The sequence below is a fragment of the Rhinolophus hipposideros genome (genome assembly GCF_964194185.1).
Source record: "Rhinolophus hipposideros genome assembly, chromosome: 8".
Classification (NCBI taxonomy): Eukaryota; Metazoa; Chordata; class Mammalia; order Chiroptera; family Rhinolophidae; genus Rhinolophus; species Rhinolophus hipposideros.
The window spans coordinates 8,338,857-8,355,542 of record NC_138054.1 but is presented as its reverse complement, the minus strand read 5'-3'; the positions used below and the strand labels follow the sequence as shown (position 1 = coordinate 8,355,542).

General features: G+C 42.4%; 1 protein-coding gene across 3 annotated transcripts in view; it reads right to left on the bottom strand.

Moving 5' to 3' along the window:
• The window catches only part of RREB1 (ras responsive element binding protein 1), a 128,616-nt gene that overhangs the window by 44,965 nt on the left and 66,965 nt on the right, over nt 1–16,686 (bottom strand). For all 3 annotated transcript variants that reach the window (XM_081056346.1, XM_081056344.1, XM_081056345.1), the window contains exons 5-6: nt 15,747–15,836; nt 14,606–14,769 (exon numbers count right to left, since the gene is read on the bottom strand). In XM_081056346.1, the coding sequence (XP_080912472.1) occupies nt 14,606–14,769; nt 15,747–15,836 (254 nt within the window). The remainder of the gene's footprint in view (nt 1–14,605; nt 14,770–15,746; nt 15,837–16,686) is intronic.

Genomic DNA, 16,686 nt, shown 5'->3' with positions numbered 1-16,686 from the left:
ACACCTCCACCCCTACCCCGTATCCTGCGCTACCTTTGCTTTTCTAACAACGCCTTGTGACAATAACCAAAGAGGGAATGAATGAGATTCAGAAGCATCGCAGCTCGACAACCTATGTTTTGGGCCAAAGAAAAGCAAACCTCCAGAAAGATTTGTGTATGTTTCTGTAACAGATGTTTACAGGGGGCGTTTAACGGTGGGGAAGCTGTGAGTGACATCTGTAATGTCAACCGAGTCTTGTGCCAGCAAATAAGGGGATGGAGAGTGAAGATGGAGGTGGAAGGGAGGCTGGGGAAAGGTTGGCAAGGTATTCACCAAGCCATTGCCACTGTGGCTCCACGTGTGAGCTCAAAGGCACCTTCTAGTAATTCGGGGCTTGTTCAGGTTCAGTCATGCTTATCCAGAAGGCAGGTCGCACCAGCTGTGCCTGGGTGCAGAGGGAGGGTGGACAATGGTGTAAGCTGACCGAGGAGACAGCATTCTCAGCAAGATGTGAAGTGCAAACTTCAGCGAGGCGCTGCTGCTGTCTGCGGGCTGGCTGTGGGCACGCCTCCGCCAGGCTGCCCCCAGGGCTCCTGCGTTGCTGGGCTGCGTGCCCACCCCACCAAAGCCAGTGAGGTTCCACAACCTCTCACACCGGTAACGGGAGCAGCAGATGCCAAGGGAAGTTCTGCATTTTGGTCCTAACCCTCAGGTCTACTCCTGCTGCCTCTGCTCCCCTGCAGAGTAAAAGAGGAGGCCGGGGTCTAGAAGACCACACCCCGCATACCACCTTGTAGACTGCAGCCTGACACTCGATGGCACCATCATCCAAACTGTATGAACAGTTAGGGGAGCTTAACTCCACGTGTGCTGGGGATTCAGCTTCACATTTTTCATCAACAACTGTGTTTGTGCTGTCCCTACCACTCCGCAGCCCAAAGGTGCTCTCCGACCCAACTCAGGGGCGCAGTTCTGGCTGGAACTCCCCTCCCCCACCCCACTCTGTTCTCCTGTCCCATCAGCTCCTATCTCCTTTGTCAGGTTGGAGAAGGGCATTCCTTCTCCATCGTGGGCTCGTGTAAGACCTTGGTACGAACACTTCCTCACTGACGGACAGCTGGGAGGATGTCTGAGAATATTTTTTCCTCAGTGTTCCCAATCTCTCAGCTATCCTCCAGGTAGGAGAAAGGCAACCTTTTGGCTAGGGCATGCCTTTCCCTTTCTTTCATGCTGATACTGGAAGCGGCTGACCTCAGAACACAACTGAGGTGTAATGTTTTCCCGTTATTGACTGTCTACTTAGAAAACAGAGGGCCCTTCACTGCTCATTCTAAAACTCCTTCCTCCTCTCCTGACTTTCAAATACAGTGCAGGGGAGCTTGGCAGGAGGCCCGTGTCAATAAATATCAACCTTTAAAAGGTCTTGATTCTAGACTAGACCCTGTTCCTAACTGCCATGCCTTTGAATCAGTACACCCAACACCCTCTTGTACAATTTTTTTCTTTGCCCGCCCTTGTTTTGCTAAAATAATTTCTCATTTGTTTTAACACTGTCCATACATTATCTGGCTCCCTGGACACCTGTTTATAGTACCCACAAAAAGACACATAGTACATATTTCCATACAAAACCACAGTTCTTAAAAAGCAAACAAAAGACCTCAGAAGTTGGATGAGTTGTCCTCTCTCTCACTCAGAGGGAGCTGTCTCGTTCATGCAGTGAAATCGACCTGCCTGGACCTTCCCTGTGCTAATCCAGAGAAATGATAAGTGGGGAGTTACCACTTTTCCTTAGGTATTTCCATGCAGCCATGTTGTAATGGACTCTTCTCCCTCCATTTCTTCAGTCTCCCCTACAGCCCAGAGTCCCAACCACAAGTCAGAGCTGCCCTGTCCCAGGACTCCGGGACCTATGGTCCTAGGTGACGGAGCCCATCAGAGCTGAAAGCCCCAGAGTGGCCTCCTCAGCCCAGAGCCATACCTCCGAGGGAAGCCATCACCACCGCACCCGGGAGCAGGCCCTTCTGTGGCAAATGGCTAAAAAACACGAGTCAAGCCAATCCCCAAGCCTATGCTTATGGCACAACGGAAACACACGCTCAAGTCACGAAATCACAGAGACCTTTTCTCACTTCAGCCCTGAGGGAATTAGCTTTAGCTTTCTTAAGATGGCAGAAGCTGGTTATTCACATCCTCTTTCTTCTTGCAGAGGAGGAAGAGATGATTATCTCCATAATAAGGTGGTGCCAAGTCACTGTTTGCTGCTCCTCAGACACTTCCAAAAGAGGAACATAAAATGCTTGGGCCAGGCCTGCCATGCCACAGAGAGAAATGGCAGGTGTGGGTGGTGGGAGCAGAGAAAGAGCCCTGTGAAAAGGAAAGTCACCATCACTACGGGGACAGCATTTTACACTACTCAGGGGCCGTGGAGGAGGAACGGGGTACCAACATCAGTTCACCTGCGAGTCAAGAGTGAAATAACAAAAATAAATCCGAAGAGAAACATCACCTGCGAAATCCAACTAGGCCACACAGTCCCTGCTCTGTGACTGCAGCAGGGCAGTCATCTTTTATCAAAAACGGGATGAATGCAGTGCACAGCCTCTGCCTGCCACAGGTGACACGCGCCATCAAATGATGTGTTGCAGGGAGAACAGCATGCTGTTCTATCACCAGGAACCCGGGGAGATGGCCCAGGAAGAAGGGGCCAGGATTTGCTTCTGATCTTAGCTGAACCCCATAACATTGCAGACTTCGGTTTTTCTGCCTACACACCTAGAATAATCCTCCTGAGTGAGCTGGGTGATATAAGCATGGAAAATAAGAGTTAAGTGCTGACATCACATACCAATGAACCCATCATGCAACTGAGTCTCTGGTTTAAGGAGATACAGTATCTCTCCCCATGAAAGGCCAACAAGCTCTCCATCAACCCAGAGTCTTAGACGAAGCAGAGAAGAGAGGCCCACGGGCACGCACACACGTCCAACGGGAGGTGAGTGGGACCCAGTGTGACATATACATATGCTAAGATTTCTGCGCTGCTGGGTCACTTTTTAGTAGAGGGGTGGGGGCAGATTTTGTTGCTAATCACCTTCCTTAACAAATCAGAAAGAGGTTGACAGTGAGTGGGCAGGTTTAGATGTTTGCTAGCACCAGCTTGTTCAGCCCAAACAGGTTGGACAGGTTGAATATTTAAACAAAGGTGGAAAAATGCAAGGTATAAAGCAGGACGTGCTGTGGAGGAGCTGCAGCCAGCACCTGCAGGTTTAAGTCTGTGATCTAACGCGGGCGCCCAGGCTCGCTCTCCTCCTCCTCTCCACGTTAATGCTTTCGTATTGTCCAACGAAATGGGACACCCACTCGGGATCCCGTCCAGAGTTCTCAGGACATCAGGGTGGAGTGGTGGGAGAGGGGCACGCCGCCTGTGACACTCCAGAGCCCCGGCCAGCTCTCCGCTCCTCTTCACACCCCCAGCGAACACATACCGTACCTTCTGTGACCTAATTTCTAGCTCACAATTGCCAGGTTGTTCAAGTGCGGGCAAGCAAGCATGCTGCAGACTGTAATGCCATTCACCAGTTTACCTGGTGCACCTGAGCTTTTGAAATATTTCAACAAGATATGTCAAAACTGCCATACTACCTGCATTCAGGAGCATATTTCTTTTGCATCTGCTTAATCTCCAAAAGCAAACTAATAGACAAATACCATCTCTGCCAAAACAGAAGAAAACCTAAGTTAAAAACGACAGCATCCAGTTGGCCAAATGACAATGAACTATAAAACTATTTAATTATGAAGCAGATCATAAATTTGAGAATCCGCGATAGGATGAAAAAGGCTTGACTGGTGTTTAACACATCCCAAACTTGATGGTTTTATGGGCAAACTCTGTGGCATAACTGAACTTGAACTGGTCCGTCAGAGAAAAATACAGAATCAACAGTGAGCATGAGCCACAAGCACATTTTTCAAATATCCTTTCAAAAAATATAAGATAAATTATTCTGATTGTTAAGGAGCACTAGAAAAGAAGACAGAAAACAAAGTGGGGGGAAAATGTTTCAGAGAATGTCAGTCTAGCAAACACAAAAGAGGCTGCAGAGACCTGCGGCTGAAATGGGTCCTTTCAGCTTTGCTATTTTCTTACGCTTTTTAATCTCATTTGAATAATAGTTATGTGACAAATCGCTCTGACCTGTCCCTTTTTAAAACTGAGGTACAACTGACATAGCATTATATTAGTTCCAGGTGGACAATGTCATGATTTGCTATTTGCACACTGACGTGTTTCTTTTCTCAGGGAATAGTCGCAGCTTCCTACTGTTGTTTACAGATTTCTAAAACATAAAGAATTCTGAAAGGGACCACAGATGCTCATTTAATAGTATAAATGCTAATCCACATGAAAAAAATAAAAACACCACAGAACAAGCAAGCCCCAAAACAGTGTTCAAATAATAATGAAGATTTTCACAATTCAGAAAAGGAATTGTGGGCACAGAGCACACAGCTCCCCTACAAAGCACGGCTCTCAGGCCGTTAGTTGGGTTCTGAGAACACAGCTTCCGTACGCTGGTGCTTGAAGGGCACGAAATCTACCGTGTTTCCCCAATAAGAAGACCTAGCCGGACAATCAGCACTAATGCTTCTTTTGGAGCAAAAATTAATAAGATCCGGTCTTGTTTTACTATAATATAAGACTGGGTCTTATATAATATTATATTATATAATATATATTATTTTTTATATTAATTTTTGCTCCAAAAGACGCATTAGAGCTGATTGCCCGGCTAGGTCTTATTTTCAGGGAAACACGGTATTTTCTTGGTTTTGCAAAATACACTTGCTTCCCAGCATGCACAGAGACTGATGGGCTAAACTTTCCTAAGGAAGATGAGAAAGGGAAGGAACTACAATATGTTGAACATTTCATGTGAGCCAGAGGCTTGGGTATATATGATAGCATTTAATTCCCACAGTAACTCAGTGAACAAAACATTACCCTGTTAGAGATGAAGAAAAGGGAGACTCTTCACCATTTTGTGAGCGCCTTGTATTTGGTCCTCTGCAGAGAGGGAGGAGGAGCTCGCAGGACACACACAGGGGCCGCCTTTACTGAAACCACTACTGAAGTTAAAACAGGCTTCAATTCTGGCTGATGAGATTTAAAAAGAGGCTAAAATCATTTACATATAATCAAACAACAGATTTCTGATTTTTTTCCCCTCTGGTGAAAAAATAAGTTTCAACCCTTATTAAAGAAATGATTTTTAAACTATACCTGAAGTATGTCTATTTCAGGACACACAGCACTAAATGTACAGAAACTGCCTTGATACCAAGTACTCCCATCAGGAAACTACAAATACTCAACTGAACACCCGCCATACGTAAGGATTGCGAGTCCAGCACTGTTCATATGGATATACTTTTTCTATATCATCAAAGTCTCATTGACACAAACCTCTCAAACCCCTTTGTATGGAGCACGGAGCATTTATCACCTTCTAAGTGGAGCTGAGTATCGTAAGATCTTTAAGCATCCTCAAAAGATATTTTCTTCTCATTTGTCTTTCTCCCAAGGGAGAGATACTTAGTTGTAGATAACTGAAATGTTATTATATAATAATTTCCCCCTTCTTTTTCAAAGAAGTATTTCCCCCAAAAAAGCAAATGTTCACAACAGTCCTGAGTAGGGTGACCCACAGATTTTTATTCTACAAATAATTTCTTCTCATGTGAACTGGCCCGATACCTTCTTTCCCTCACAGGAATTTGTCAGGGGAGCAGGCACATGGAGACTAAGACTCGTTTCAAAACGGAACTAGCTGAGCCTTTCAGTGGTCACCTCCACTCTTGAGAAGGTAGCAAGTGCCAGAGCTAGTTACAGCGTGTCTCCAGACTCTCGGTATTACCATGCTGGAAACCCATAGCGCCCTTCCTCTTGCTGTGCTACGAAGGTGAAAAGTGACCGCCCCTTCCGAGACACTGGCCCACCTCTGCTCCTTCTGTCCTTTCATGCCGGCCACCTGTTCAGATACCCAAGTTCGGCTGTGCATGCCAAGGGCTGGCTCCTCCTGAGCATCTGAGAGGAGCGTGCTAAATTCAGAGTCTCCGCAGTCTCATTTGTCATGGAGTAGGTCACATTTCTGTGCAGTGAATGTTTTCTTCCAGCATAATAGGAACACATAAGCCTCTGTTCCTGAAGACTGTCCATTATCCAGCGGCATCCTCAGGGGCTATGTTCCTGTACTTAGCAACAGAAAACGTCATGCTGGCTGCAGGAGGAAAGAAAGCCCTTGGCAAACAAGTAGAGGATGTTCCAGGGACTTCCCTCTCTCATCCTCACTCTGCTAATGCCACAGCTGAGATGAGCGCACACCCTTGCTCTCTGGAGAACAAATGGAGAAGTTAGCTGGGACTCCTGCCAGGCTCTTCAGCGTGTCCTTACCATAAGATACATACCACAACTCTCTCTATAGCTTACAAGCCTATAGTTTGTAAAACGAGGAGCAAAGTGGGAGCTAATTTCCTATTTTACAGTCTGCAGAAGAGAAAAACACCCATTTCAGAGATAAGATTTCTTTCAAATGAGGTCTGTTTTAACCCTCTCTTTCAAGTATCATCACCTCTCCTACCTCTGCAGTCCAGCACTTTCTGGAAAGTTTTGCAAATCACAAAGCTCAATGCCCTTTTTCCTACATCGAGCTCTCCCAAGAGGGCGTGCTCTGGCTCAGTTTCCCAAGTTTGTTTTGGAAGACAAGCACCGCTCGTTTAAATTTTCAACGTGGGAGCAACTGATAAAGAGTTCTGGGAAGTTAAAAGCTGGAGCCACGGTGATGTTTCCATGATACATGTTTTGTACTTGATGGCAAAGTGTTATCCTGCTCAGGAACTGAACTGTGGTTAGGAAGGTTTGGGATAAAGGATTTTCAAACCCCAGAAGCACAAAAATCCGCAGACAGAGAAGTGGCAACTTAAAACACTGTACCATCTATGGTAATAAATTGAGAAGGTCTCTTCCCCAACCTTTCTCAAAATGAGCTAGAATTACATCAGTGTTGTCTCCCTAGTTACCAAATATACAATTACTTTTTAAATATTTGAATTTATTTACTAGAATTAAATTAGAAGAAGTTTTGGGCTTTATCAGAGCAGCAATGCAACTGTGAACATGATAACACCTAACATAATTTAATATGCTGATTCTGCGGTTTATTTTCTTTTTCTTTTTTGTAAGGAGGGCACAGCTCACAGTGGCCCATGTGGGGATCACAGCTCACAGTGGCCCATGTGGGGATTGAACCGGAAACCTTGGTGTTACGATTAGCACCATGGTCTAACCAACTGAGCTAACTGGCCATCCCAAACAGTTTATTTTCTTTTACTAATATAACAGTTCTATTGAGTTGAATATGTGCTGACGGTCCTTTCATAAAACTAAGACAAAGGAAACTAACACATCCTCATAAAATGACTAGTAGTCAAAGGCAATGCAGTCAGTTGTTCTACAAAGTGGCTACAAAGAGTACCTCACTACTAGTTAAGAATAACATTGAAAAGGATGCAGTTCTTGGGGTCCATGTGGTAAGATGTGTCACGAGGCCCTCTGAGTGTCGCAGCAACAGAAATCTGAAGAGCCCAGATCTGCCTCCTACAGCACGCTGCTCAACAGTAAACATGGGGCACGCGACGCTTATCTGGAGGAATGTGCACACGCGGAGATACGCATCACACGTGCGTGCACAGGCAACCTTCACAACGGGGTGGTGAGTAGGAGGCCAGGGCAGGGGAGCCACGTGCTCCTAAATGCACCGTGTTCCAGGCCCACTGGAGAAAGGGAGCTGGAAATGCACACGCAGGGACTCCAGTCACAGCAGACGTCCCATTCAATCTGCATCCCTCAGGGAGGGGACTGAGAATCTGAGCCCAGAGCGATGATGTCACATGAAGCCTACACAGCAAGGGGGGTCAAGAGCAGGTTACAAACAAAATGAATGGGGACACGGTGGGGGGTGGTGCTCAGGGCACTGGGAAGCCAGACCTGAGGGTCTCTAATCACTCAGCTAAGCATGGGCTCCACACCTCCCCTCCTTCTCCCCCCCCCCCCCCCGCCCCCGCCCCGCCACAGCAGCTCCTGGCTCTGCTCAATCCTAGCTTGTCCACAGACTTTGGGAAGCAGCAGCAGAGGAAGGAAAACGGAAAAAAAAAAAAAAGGAGTTCGGTCTTTAACACAAATGCAGTCAACTGACTTCCTTCCATGCTTTGTAAAGCAAGTGAGGATGCAGCTAATCAGTTTGGGTTTTCACAATGCTGTTTAATTCCTGCACACGTGTCCCAGAGCAGCTCTGGCCCCTGATTAATGTTAATACAGGTATGTGCCCAGATCACAGCTCACTACTCAGTCTGGGATTCTGGAACAGATCCATCCGGACAAATAAATCCAACTCCACTCTCTCTGGCACATTTTTGTAACTATTTTCACATTTTTATAATCTTTTTTTTCAAAACTACAGTTTCACCAACAAATGAAGATGGTAGTGATTGTGGCTAATTACCAAACAGCAAATATTCTTTTAACCCATTATTTGAAATTTTCTGCAGAGAACATAAAATAAACGTTGTGTGATAAACTCAAATATTCTAAATAAGCTTTTTGTTATTTAAATTATAAATTTCATATAGCAAAAAGCAAAACAAAAACAAAAAACAACCTCTCAATTTATTGCCTGGCATTATATGAATGTTTACTTGGTATATTTTCCCTGAGTGGCACACACAATATTAGTGACCATTTATTTATAAGTACTATTTAACAAACATCATCCTAAACGCTTTGCAAGTATTCATTCACAAATCTCCACAATGTTCCCAAGATGTTAGTACACATATCACGGCCTTCTACAGATGAAGTAACCTAGACACGGGGAGGTCAAGTAACGGTCTCGGGTCACACAGCTAGGAGTGGTAGGCCTCTCACAGACTATCACAGGGTAGTCTCAGCTCTAACAATACAAACTCAGGAACACCCCCCCACCCGGGACATTTCCATAGTACACTGCCAGCCTTCACAATGCTTCCACAAACATTACTGCATTTGAGCACGAGTTCTAAATGAGGTTCTTCTATGCCATTTTGATAAAGTGTAGAAAAATTAAAGCGATTTCTGCAAAGTTCTACAGGATTAGGACTAGATCTCAGTCGCCAACAATTAGTCCTCTCCTCCAAATCAAGATGATTCACAATAAAATCAGTACAAAACCCAAAATTAGCACAAATACCTGAAAAGCCTGCTTTTAAAAAATAACAACAGTAATTTACACACAACTCCAATATACACTGTTCGTAAGTGAGAAATGTGTCTTACGATAAAATCAAGGGCTGTGCTATAAAAAATTCAAGATCATTTCTAAGTCTATCCATGTATACCCAAACAACACACTATAATAAAACTCAATAAAAAGCTATTCCATGCTCACCAAATACAATGTACTGTGCTAGTAGGATGTCTGAAATAGTTTAACAGTGAAAATAACACTCTAAGACAACACGGAATTGTTTGTTTTATTGGGGGGGGCGGCGGTGGTGGTGGTGGGGCAGTACTTTTTTTCTAACATGCCGAGGAGATGGAAGGTACACAATTATTCCTCAGATTGTAGTTAAAAGTATGGCCTCTAAGCCTATGTGCAAATCTCAGCACTGTCTTTTACTCTGATCCTAAGCAACTTTCCTTATCTGCAAAATGGGATAATAATGCTACAAACCTTACAGGTGGAGCACATAAAAATAAATGGAGATCCACAAGGAAATAGGAGATTTTAACAATGTATATACATCAGCATCTAGCGAACACTGCACCCAGTAACAGCAGAATACACACTCTTCTCAGAGACATGGGATATTCTCCAATATGGACCATATGCTAAGCCATAAAATGAGCCTAAATAAATTTAAAAGGATTGAAATCATACAAAGAATGTTTACCAACTATTATGGAATGAAATCAGAAGTTATTAAGGGAAGGAAATTTGGAAAGTCTCAAATATGTAGAAATTGAACAACACACTCCTAAATAACCAATGGGTCAAAGAAGAAATCACAAGAAAAATTAGAACATACTTTGTGACGAATGAAAGAAAAATACGATATACAAAATCTTATGGGATGCGACTAAAGCAATTTTAAAGAGAAATTTATAGCTGTAAATGTCTATATTAAAAAAGTTCTCAAATCAATAACCTCATCTTTTCTACCTTAAAACACTGAAAAAAGAGCAAACTAAACTTAAAACAAGTAGAGGGAGGGAAATAATGTTTAGAGCAGAAAATTAATGAACTAGAGAACAGAAAAGCAATAGAGGAAAAATCAATGGAATTAAAAGTTGCTTCTTTGAAAAGACCAACAGAATTGACATATATTTAGCTACAATGGATAAGGAAAAAAAATAGAGAAGACTCAAATTATTAAAATCAGGAATGAAAGGGGACAACACTACCGACCTTACAGGATAAAAAGGATTATAGGGGAATACTATGAACAACTGTATGCCAACCAATTAGATAACTTATGTAAATGGCAAAATTCCTGGAAAAGACATAAAATACTGAAACTGACTCAAGAATAGATAGAAAGTATGAGCACGCCCATCATAAGTAAAGAGACTGAATTAGTAATTTAAAAACTTCTCAGAAAGAAAAACCCAGATGGTTTCACTGGTGAATTCTACCAAATATTTAAAGAAGAATTAATACCAACTCTTTACAAACTCTTTCAAAAACAGAGGAGGAGGAAATACTTCCCAGCTCACTCTACGAGGCTGGTATTACACTGATTAATAATAACGATGCACAGATATCACAAGAAAACAACCGATCAGTATCTCCTATGAATACAGCAAAAATCTTTAACAAAATACTAGCAAACCAAATCCATCAATATATGAAAATGATTATACATGGTGACCAAGTGGGATTTATCCCAGGAATAATGTTCGTTTAAAAGCCAAAAAACAGAATAAAGGACAAAAACAACCTGACCATCTCAGTAGATGCAGGAAAAGCATCCGACAAAATCCAACACTCTTGTCATGATAAAAACACTCAGCAAACTATGAATAGAAAGAAACCTCAATTGATAAAAGGGCATTTATGAAAAACCACAACTACCATCCTATTTAAATGTGAAAAGACTGAATGCTTTCTCCCCAAGATCAGAAAAAAGACAAGGATGTCCATTCTCTTCGTTTCTACTTAACCCTGTGCTGGAGGGTCTAACCGCGGCTAGCAGGTAAGAAAAATAAAAGGTATCCAGATTAGTTTCAAAGGAGAAATAAAACTACTTGTAGATGCCATGACCTTGTATACAGAACATCCTAAGGAATTCACTAAATAACTATTAGAATGAGGAAACAAAGTCAGTGAGATTGCAGAAAACGAGACAAATATAAATTCTGAATTGTTTTTATACACTAGTAATGCAAAATCGAAAAATGAAACTAGAAAACAATTCCACTTACAGTACCACCAAAAAGAAGAAAAACACTTAAGAATAAATTTAACAGAATATAAAACTTGCACTCTGAAACCTATAAAACATAGTTGAAAGAAATCCAGTAAGACCTATGGAAATGGAAAATGTCCCATGGTCACAGATTTAATATGGCTAAGATGGCAATGCCCCCAAATTGATCTATACATTTTGCAATGCCTATAATTATTCCAGCTGCCTTTTTTGCAGAAATTGACAAGCTGATCCTAAAATTCATACAGAAATGCAAGCAACCCAGAATAGCCAAAACAATCTTGAAAAAGATCTGAGCTGGAGGACAGACACCTCCTGATTTCAAAACTTACCCCAAAGCTACAGTAACCAATATAGTGTTAGCCAGGATAGACATGTAGATCAATGAAAGAGAACTGAGAGTACAGAAATAAATCCTTACATTTACGGTCAACTGAATTGTGACAAAGGTGGAAAAGACGATTCAATAGGGAAAGAAAAGTCTTTTCAACCAATAGTGCAAAAAACTGAACTTGGATCCATTCCTTACGCTATAAACAAATATTAACTCAAATAGATCACAGACTTAGATGTTAAGAACTAAAATTATGAAACTCATGAGATTTCACTTCACACCTGTTAGGATGGCCGTAATGAAAAAGACATCAAGTTAAAATGGGTTGCCAAGGATGTGGAAAAACTGGAACCCTCATACACTGCTGGTGGGAATGTAAGTGCTGATGTAGCTGCTTTGGGAAACAGTGCAGCAGGTCCTTGGGATGTTAAACATGGAGTTCCACAAGCCAACAATTCCACTTCTAGGTATCTACCCAAGAGAAGTGAAAACATGTATCCGCACAAAAAACTGTTCAATAATGTCGGTATTCATAACAGCCAAAAAGTGGGAACAACTCAAATGCCCACCAACTGAAGAAGAGATAAGTAAAATGTGGTATCCATACAATGGACTCCATGGACTGTATCACTTGACAATAAAATGGAATGAAGTTCTGACACACGCTACATCATTGATGAATCTTGGAAACTTCATGCCAAATGAAAGAAGCCAGTCATAAAAGACCACATATGATGTATGATTCCATTTATATGACATGTGCAGAACACGCAAATCCAGAGACAGAAAGTAGGTTAGTGTTTTCCTAGCGCTGGAGGATGGGAAATAATGGGAAGTGACTACTAATGGGTACGGGTTTCTTTTTGGGGTGATGAAAATATCCTGAAACTGATTGTAGTAATGGTTGCATAACTGTGAATATTACTAAACCACACTGAATTGCACACTTCAAATGGGTGAAATGTAATGTATCATGTATAGATTGTATCTCATAAAAATGTGAACAAGTTTTTTTAAATAAATAGAAAGTGCTTAGCCTGATACACAGTGCACCACAGCTTTACTTATGATTGTTTTATATATTGTCAGAGATATAAAACATATATAAAAAATACATATATATAAATAATATATATATTAAAGATATATATAAAATATGTCTTTAATATATATATTTTTATATCCATTATATATTTATATATATTTATATATATTTTATACATAATATATATATACATATATATTGCTACATCACTGTAGAAGGCAGTAACTACGCCTTTTACAGGTGTGTTTAACATGCTCCACAGTGAATCACAGATACTGTCTCAAAATGGAAATTCTCCAAATCAGAAGTGATTGGGCCTCAGACCAGAGAGGCTCATGAAGGATCATAAGTAGTAAGTGGTCAGGCCCACAGCAGCTAGAAGGAGGGTACTTCTCACAAGGTATCCATCACCCTCTGCCCATTAGAGCTGGCCCTCTGGGAGTGCCACTGAGCAGGGGGCTCGGGAGGAGACAGCAGGGAAACCACCCAAGAAGGGAACAGGCAGGCAGTAATACCTCTAGGACCAGATTCTGAGAGGCAAGTATGTAAGGAAGGACATGGGGGAGAGAGAAGTAGGCAAAACAAAACAAATTGGCAAACAGAAGGCAAAATGATACTAACAGTCTGATACGGTGGTAAAAAGCTAAAATGCAAAATATCGTATTAAAAAATGGCAACAGGATTCACTCCTTCATTGTATCAAAAAAACTCCTAGGAGGAGATGAGGGGCAAAGAGGATTGAAGTTTTTATATGGGGAAAAAACCCAAAACACTTTGTAAAAAGCCCTTCCAGAAAATCATACTATACTTCATTTTCAACAGTTCGGACTGAGAAATCCATAGGCTTTAAATTATTGCAGTATTACTTAGAAATGCAAACAATAACGAGTAACATTTATTGAGTCTTACACTGTGCCAGGACCTGCAATCTGAACAAATTTCCTAGTCCTCATCCTAATCCAATGATGTGAAATACCATTAAAAATATCATTTTAAAGAGGAGATAACTGAGGTACAAAGGTTAAGTAACTTGCTAAAGGATGGGACATTTACAAGTGGCCGAGTTCACATTTGAACTCAGGTGCCTAATTCCAAAATCCAGAAATTTAGCACTATACCAATATGTCCCAAATACCATCAGTGGTTCATGAAATGATTTTAGGTGGAACCAACTGGACTATCTTATATTAGTATTTATAGATAAAATTTTAATATGCCCACCACTCAGCTAAGCCTCTTTCTCCCTCAGGAAGTAAAATCCTGATGTTTACCAGATTTTTCCCCCCTTCATTTTATCCTATCCTGAAGCTCCAGGACCAGATCACTTAACTATTTATTCAAAGGCCCCAGAAAGTTTTTGCAAGTTAAAGACCTGCGGACATCTGCAAATAGTTTCAAAAAGGCCAGGGTTACCGTGTTACTCCTTAAGGGTTCCTCTATTATCTGATAAGCTGCCCACCTCTGGCACCCAAACAAAGAAACTCTGATTGGCAGAGGGGGAAGGACTCTGTTTCACCCTGATCCCCAAAGGGCCAAAGACCTGCCCAGGCCTTTGTGTCTCCCACAGCGAAACACCCCTACTACACTGGAGACAGTATGCACACCCAGAACCGCTTCCGGCCTTTCAATACAGCAAATGGAACTCAGAACTCATAATGGCTTTAGGCCACTCTGTCAACCTCCAGACCCAGCCACCAGCCCCGGCGGCCCTTACCCACCTGTGCATGTTCCCATTGGTGGTAAAAGACTGGCCGCAAACAGTGCACTTGTACGGCCTCTCGCCGGAGTGCACCAGCATGTGACGGTCCAGGGAGCTGGCCGAGCTCAGCGACTTCCCGCAGATGCTGCACGAGTGGTCTGCCCCTCCGGTGTCCGTGTTGTGCTGCAGAGAGCAGGCATCACAGGGGTCACTTGGGAAGATGGGTCAAAACTGGGGGACGCAAATTCAGGGCTTTGTAAAAGCCCCGTAAAGGTGCTCAGCTCTTTTTTTCTGTTTCATTTTCAGTATCTTCCTGAATGTCAAAATCTATCAGGAACACAGGCAAATAAATGCTTTGCACCATCTTCTTCCATGTTCTAGTTTTGAAAAATACTTCTTGTGCAAGACTCAGAGAGGTGGAATCTCTGAAGGTCTTTCTTGGAGATACATATAGATTAACTGGCCACATATATGAACATGAACAGAAGACTCTTGGCTATGAAGCAAACATGTGAAATATGGTCAATGTCCAGTCCTCAAGTTTGATGACTCAGTCTTGCTGTCAGGGAAAGAGAAGTGAAACCACCTGAGAGTTCTGGCCTCTGAAATAAGATGGAACATGTCCATCTAAACCCAGTTACTAAATGACGTTATTCTTCAGTACCATGTTATAATTTTATCACTCCTTCATTGCTTTAGATTCATCAGTACTTTGTTATGAATGAGCAATAGCAAGTGAGGGAGGAGGAAAAAAATCTCCTAACAAAGGACAAGAGCCCAAAGAGATCCCACATCCAGCCAGTTCCCTGCTGCCTGACAAGGTTACAGCAACAGAAAGAACAGGGGTCCACACCTCCAATCTCACTGTACTTACTGTAGGGGATCTGTTCATGCTGAGAAGTGATGCATGGTGCAAAGTCTTCCTTATATGTGGTCAGTTAAGTCTATGCTTGCTCAAATCTGAAAAGGTATCCTGTATCGACCTGGGACTTGGCCACAATAACATGGACACACAAAAATTATTTCATAACCACCCCTCAACAGAATTAAAATAGTCAATCTAAATTAAACACAGCCACTATTCATCATTAGCATCAAATCATTTTGCCCTCTCTTAATAAAGAATGATTTAAAACAGAAGTATAAAAGCGGCAGCAAACCTGACGAATGTGCATAGTTAACTGATGCTGTGTAGTGCAAATCTTTTCACACAGGGGACAGTTATAGGAAGACTTCTCCTCTTTCATTTCCTGAAAAGATATAATAAAGGGAGAATCAATTTCACTTCACAGTAAACTATTACCTCTTATTTCTATTATAAGCACCTGTGTCTCAAGAGCTGTAGCAATGAAACAGCTGAGAACATGGGCTCCGGAGCCTGTCTGGCATGAGCTTGGGCAAGACACCGTCCTGGTAGCCCTCAGTTTCCTCATCTGTAAAATGGGAAGAGTAACAGCATCTAACCACATCGCACTGCGATGAGGATTAATTCAGTTAACACATGGAAAGCACTAGAATGGTGCCTGGCACAGCGTAAGTGCTCAGTAAATATTAGAGTTCTTATCAGAGCAACACTATTTCATTAATCAGTGATAGTGAGCAATTAAGCACTAAGTCATGGCAGAGCTAGAAAAGGAATATACTTCTCCCCAAGTCTGACCCAGGATCCTGCCACTATTTTCTACCAGGTCTCGAGGTCCCCAAAACACATGAGAGGCAGTGAAGTTCTCAGGACAAAAACCCACCCTCCCGATGGAAGGCCAGAGCCCAGCTGTGCGCCCAACAGGCATCACTGTGACCCTTTTACTTGCTGCCAGCCAGCGCCTGCCCAACACTGTTCCTAAACAGCTAAGAATGAGAACGAGAATGTCGGCCTGTCGAAACTGTGATAGGGAATGACAACCCAAACTGAAGACGTCCACAGAGGTGACAAAAGAACCAGCTCACTAGGCGAAGTGGCTCATGTTTTGTTCCCTCAAAATGAATAGGACAAGCTTCCTTCAAGCAATAGATTTTACCTTTTTAAGGAAAATGACAAGCTCCTTCACTGAACATATGTTGTAAATCCTCTTTCAAAATAATTCATGGAGGGTTGCCATG